Here is a 6,000-nt window from a genome sequence, read left to right on the forward strand (position 1 = left end):
CGTCTCACCATCATTCCACGCTTAGCAAAGTACCTGCTCCATATGAATACAACAACAAATGCTGAACACGAGAAAACTGAGCCAAAAGAAGGAAGAAATGAAGAAGCAAGAAATCTTAGTTCTACAAAGAATCTTAGGGGAAACAGAATTAGGAGCATAAAATTCCTTTCCAGTTTAGCCTTGGAAATGAACAGAGATGATTTATCCTCCGACTCGGGAAAACAGAAGGTAAGTATAGGTGAAATACAAAGGGGAGAAGACAAGGGGATTCACATTAGACAGCCTCTGTCATCCTAATAAAGAAATAACAGTTCTCTGCGCAGAGTACAAGGATTCCAAAGTCAGTTTAGAATCTGGAGAAAACAAATTAGTTGGTTCCTCCATTCCAATATATATTCAACTTCATTTCTGTCTCCAATACCCCGGTCTAGTGTCCCATGATCTCTTAGATTCTACCAGGGGCCTCCAGAGCAGCTCCTCTTCCTACAGACTTTACCTTTCCCAAGGTGTGGTATATTCTCTTGAGAGCCCACATTTCCTTCCACTATGTCCACAATTCTTATAAGACGTCAAGCCCTCTGTGAAGCTGCCTGATTCTCTACCCACCAGATTTAATCATTCTCTCCTCTAGGCTACTTCTGTTCCTTGTACAGTTTGATTACTCAGTTTATTGTTCCGTATCGCAATCACTTCTTTATGTCTGTTCCAGTAAACTCCTAAAAAGGGAGTAACATCTTCCTCATCTTTACTCCTCCAGCACTTAATTCAGCATTTCTTATATAAAAAGCAGTCAATGTTTGTTTTGTCTAACTGAAGTAAGGGATTAAACAACATGAGCAATCTCTTGACTAGAAGGAATCACAAAACAAAAAGTTAAGTGTTCAAATCTGCATCATTCAGATAACCTTCCTACTTTCCTAGCTATTAAACAGCAGCTAAGACAGTCAATCTTTTTATTCCTACTAATGGAAAAGTAAAAGGATTGGACAGTCAAAAAATACAAAACTCAATACTTAAAAATAAATTATATTCTAACAGTTATATTTGAATATACACGTTTCCATGTCCCTGGAATTCACCTTGAACACAATAATTAAATTATACTAGGAAGGGCTTACACAGGAAGAATATTCTGTCTCTCTTCAAGTTATTCAGTACCAAGAAGAGATGTACTAGTGGACTGATAAAAAAAAACAGACTATCCTTGCAGTGGAAGTGGTTAAGGGAAGCATTTTGGTTTCAAAATAAACTGGCATGCAAAACAGAGAGAGTATTTAATGATACCAATAGCAAGTATCACGGACTTTCATGATTAAGTACAGTAGTTGTCTGAACAAAACTTAAAGCAACAATCACCAATATATCAACTATAGGATCTCCTACAATGAAGTTCCTGAACTAGATCAAAATTAATCCAAAAACAATTTTTAATTAAAGCACTTTCGTATAAACCATAGCACTAACATCAATATGAAAACCAAAGAACCTTAAGCCTCTCCTGCGCTTAAAGAAGCTTGCAAGGCTGGCCACGTCTTATTACTAAGAAAATTTCTGGAGTCTGGGAGAAAAATTCTAAGGTTCTGTTAAAGAAAATATCACATTTTTTCTTAAGTACATATAATAGATTGTTCCTTGCTTAGGCCTAATTCTGGTAATGTTACAGTTTTTTGTTTTTGTTTTTTTTTTTTTTTACAGTTGTTACATTCAAGAACTTATACAGTGCTGTATGTCAATTACGTCTCAGTAAAACTGGAAGAAAAAAATGATCACAGTTGGGGTGGGGGCACGAGGAAACTAAATGATGGGGGACATATAAGAGCTCCTTATATTTATTATATTCATACATTCACATATGCTTTATACATTTTGAAGCTTTTCTTAATAAATTAAAAAAAATAAAAAGAACTCTAGTTCAGAAAGACTATACCCAATTAACTGTATGTCTTCACTACTACTGAAAGCTTCACTACCATAATTCCTTATTAAAAGTTTATAATATTCAAAACAATCGTCTGAAATATTTTAAATGTGATATAAATAATTTCGATTTCATAGTTTAGGAAAGCAACTAACATTTAGTTAACATCACTCACAAAGTACTACGTCCCATGCTGAGTACTATATGGCCTAGCTCATTTACTTATCACATTCTTAACAACCTTCAAGAATAACCTGAAATTAATCTTTTTTTTTTTTTGAGTTAATCAAGGTCAAATAACCTGCCCCAAATCACCTATTATGTATCACAGCTGAGATTACAACTCAGAACTATTTGACTTTATACTACACATTGATAGCTCCTTCAAGAATTACAATGATCATGGCCTCTATTTTATAATGAACTTTGTTATACAGCTACACAGTGAATTTCTCAAAGGTTACATAAAAATAATGAGAATGAGAGCAAACACTGCCTTAGCGTTAAAAAAAATTTTTTGGTTACCCAAACTTTATCTAAAACATGCCGTAATCCAATCCACAAACAGCTGCCCTTCAGCTGCAACCCAGACTGCCCCACAGTTCTCAAATGATTACTAAAGTTTAATTCCTCATGAACTTTCTTCATGTTAGATCCACAAGCCTTCTTCTAACAATGAATGTTTGTCAGAATAGCAATTTCTCAAACAACAGAGTCACTATACAATGAATCTAACTCAGATTACTTTTTCAAAACTTCCTTAAGACTCTGGAACACAGTTCTCAAATGCCCTCTCACTCCTAGTTGTATATTGCTTTTGCAATCAGATTCAACTGGCTGTGTATATTTCATTCCAAACTGAAATACATCTTGTCAGGGCAAGCAGAAATAGCATTTTCTGCACTATTTGTATTATCCCAGAAACACCTAAGGACATAGGTATTTACTAAATTCTCAGGAAATATAGTATTTTAAATAGTAAATATACAGTTATCTGTGTACTTGAGTAAAACTGGAGTAAACCAAAGGTATCAAATTTGTACATAAGCTCTTTTACTACCCAAAATTTTGACACCAACCAGAGAAACCACTATATATAGGAGCTCAGTAAAGTCAATTTAAAGCACAACTATAACTTATTTCTAGCACCACATTCAAACAGGTCTTTAATACACAAATTAGACCCAAGATCTATCTAATAAATGGTCTTTTCACCTCCATCTAAAACATATGCGCATGTATAAAATAAATCACTAAAACTACATCTGCTACAGAACTCAAATGCTAAATTGAGCCCTGTGGGAATTTTGCTTATTTTGTTAGCAAATTTACTAGAAAATCTTTTTCCACATATATTGCATATAGACTTTTCATATGTGTGTTATACACAGTCAAGTTTCCAAACAGTTACACAAGTCAAAAGTTTTACATCTCCCTACATTGATATTCAAACCCTATCTGCTGAAAAAATGTTCTAATTTAGTGCATTAGTGATCTAATTAGTTGTCATTTCTATTACTTAAGCCCTATTTTATTTTAGAAACTCTTCTGCCTGTAAAAGGACCTAGTTCACCCGAGACAAAGTCCTAGAACTTTCAGAATAAAATATTGTTACAAAAATGTACTCTTGTAGCTAAATAAAAACTAGGCTTTTAGTTTACAAAACAGTAATCTTACATTATGATACACAAAATAAAACAAATTAGAAAATGCGCTATGCTTTAAATACAGAGATGATCCTCAACAATGAGCCCACATCTAACAAATACTGTAGATAATAGTCATTATGTTAAGTAGAACGTAGATTAAAAATTTTTTTTTAATTTTATATAGAATGTTTAAAACGACGTTTTTTCGAACTTCCTAAAGTGCTTTTCAGATCTCAAAAAGGAAACTGAATTCTATACAGCTGAACCAGGTTACACGCTAAGTTACAGCCCGTGTGAAACACGACTTCTTCGGAATCAATAGACCAAATCTTGTTTACCGTGGAAGAGAAAAGAGAAACCTTGTATATAACTACTAAACGCTCAACGAGATATTGTCGAATAAACTCCAGTACGGTGACTGATAGAAGATATACTGGCCAGTAGCCGGCTGGGGTCCTTAAAAATATAGCAGGGGTTTACCCAGTTCCGAAGGTGTAAACAAACCCATCGCCACTGCAGAAGGTAAACAATGAACCTGCAACGAGGGTGAGGGGCCGGCTTTTGCCAACTACAGTCTCAGAGGCCCGGGAAAGGGAAACAAGAGGGAAATACAGCGTACACCAGACACTTCGCAGAAATCACGGGCTCCAGGTTTCACCACCGAGTTATCAATGCTGCGGGTCCCCCAGGGCAGTGGGCAAAGAGAAAAACAGTCACGCAGTCAGCAAGGACCGAGCAGGTCCGGCTTCGGCGCTGGGGGACGGGGAGGGCAGGATGTGGTCGCTCTTCCCTCAGACGTCCTCCGGCAACCTAAATAACAGCCTCTACCTCCCTCCGGCCGCCCCTGGGATTCAGCTGCTCGAGCTCCGGGACAGGAGGACAACGCTCCCCCGCCGGTCTAGAGAACCCAGAGGGTCGGCGACTCCGCCGAGTCCCGCTCGGTGCTCCCCGCAGCACCCAGAGGCCCGGAGAAGGGCTCGGAGCGAGGAAAGCGGGCACCGGGAAGGGGGATGGGTCCGGGGAGACTGCCCCCGGTTCGGCTCCCGCGGGCCGGCAGGCGGGGCTCGGGCTCTGCCTCCCGCACCCCCGCGGGTCCCGTGCGGGGCCGGACCCTGTCCACGGCCCCGAGCCCCCGGCTCCTCCCCACTAGGATGCCCTCGCCGGCGCCCGCGGCGCCCCGCGTTACCTCGGGTCAGATCCAGCGGGACGTTCTCCTCGCCGCTGTCATTCCGCCCTGCGCGAAACAGACACATAGCCCCAATTAGGATTCGCTCCCAGGCCAGCGGAGGCAGCCCTGGCTCCGGCCAGCGCCCCGGCTCGTTCCCCCCGCCCATGACCAAGGCTAGGCAAGTGCCAGGGGTGGCGGTTGCCCGGCGGCGAGGGGTGAGGGCCGCAGCGGACTTACCTCGTATTCGGAGGTTCTTCAGCGAGCGGCCGCGGCCGACCGCCGCCATATTGACGGGTTTCAGTCACAACACCGGAAACCTCGCCCAATCGCGCGAGAACCCCTTCCCCTCCCCTCGCGCCGCGCCCGCCCCCCGCGGCGGCTGGCGGCGGGCGGCGGGTGGTGCCGGCTTAGCCCGGGGCGCGGAGGGAGTGCGGTGCCAAGTCGGGATCTTGATAGAGTCTGCGGAGCGCGCGCGCGCGCGCCCGCCCCTCCCGGAGGCGGAGGGCGCGGCGACGCGCTCGGCCCTGCGGGAGCACGTCCGCCAGGAGGGGGCATTTCCCACGAGGGGAATCCCATTGATGCGAGTTTGCAGCGTGGAGGATGCTTCCCCTCCAGCCGCCGCGGAAACCGTAGTCAAAACCGACACGAAGTGGGAGGAGGCCTTCATGCGCCAGGCTGGCCACCTGCTGAAACCATCCTGCATGATTGTTTTCAAGTCCTGAGATAGCCCTCCTTCCTTATTCGTCAATTAAAACGATTTTATTAAAACAACAACAACAAAAATACAAAACACTGTGCAGTTGTAACGTAACTAAATCCTGCCTAGAGTCGCTTTGCTCCAACCAAGTTAACACGTAACAAAGTTTATTTTCCAGCCTCACTGACCACCGTGCTAAGCAGCCTTGCACTTGATCTTCAAAGCCACACTCAGCCAGGCTGGCTTCTCTAAGTGGAAGTAGTCGGGTGGAAGTTTTGCTTTTGACCGCTTGTAGTAGGACCCGAGAACGGGGTGAAAAGTCGGGAGTGCCGGGTGGTGGTCCCTGGCGGTGGGTGGGATTGTTCCCGCGCACGCGCGGGGCCCTGGAGGCCCGAGGAGAGGGTTTCCTCTCTGCTTGGAAAGAGAAGCTGCTAAAGCCTCTGTCTGGGTTTTCCCCTCTGTGTAGCTCCTGAAACAATGGGCAATGTGGATGTTGTGGATTAATATTTTTTACAGATGAACCTAACAAGTATTAAGTGTAGAGACTTTAATCAATATATATACACCT

At 43.2% G+C, this 6,000-nt stretch overlaps 1 protein-coding gene across 1 annotated transcript in view; it reads right to left on the bottom strand.

The window, feature by feature from the left end:
* The window catches only part of RICTOR (RPTOR independent companion of MTOR complex 2), a 131,466-nt gene extending 126,411 nt beyond the window's left edge, over positions 1–5,055 (bottom strand). The window contains exons 1-2 of the mRNA XM_060146980.1: positions 4,973–5,055; positions 4,754–4,801 (exon numbers count right to left, since the gene is read on the bottom strand). Coding sequence (XP_060002963.1) covers positions 4,754–4,801; positions 4,973–5,021 — 97 coding nt within the window. The 5' untranslated portion in view covers positions 5,022–5,055. The remainder of the gene's footprint in view (positions 1–4,753; positions 4,802–4,972) is intronic.
* Positions 5,056–6,000: the final 945 nt, after the last annotated feature.

The sequence above is a fragment of the Lagenorhynchus albirostris genome, chromosome 3, assembly GCF_949774975.1.
Source record: "Lagenorhynchus albirostris chromosome 3, mLagAlb1.1, whole genome shotgun sequence".
NCBI classification, from domain to species: Eukaryota; Metazoa; Chordata; class Mammalia; order Artiodactyla; family Delphinidae; genus Lagenorhynchus; species Lagenorhynchus albirostris.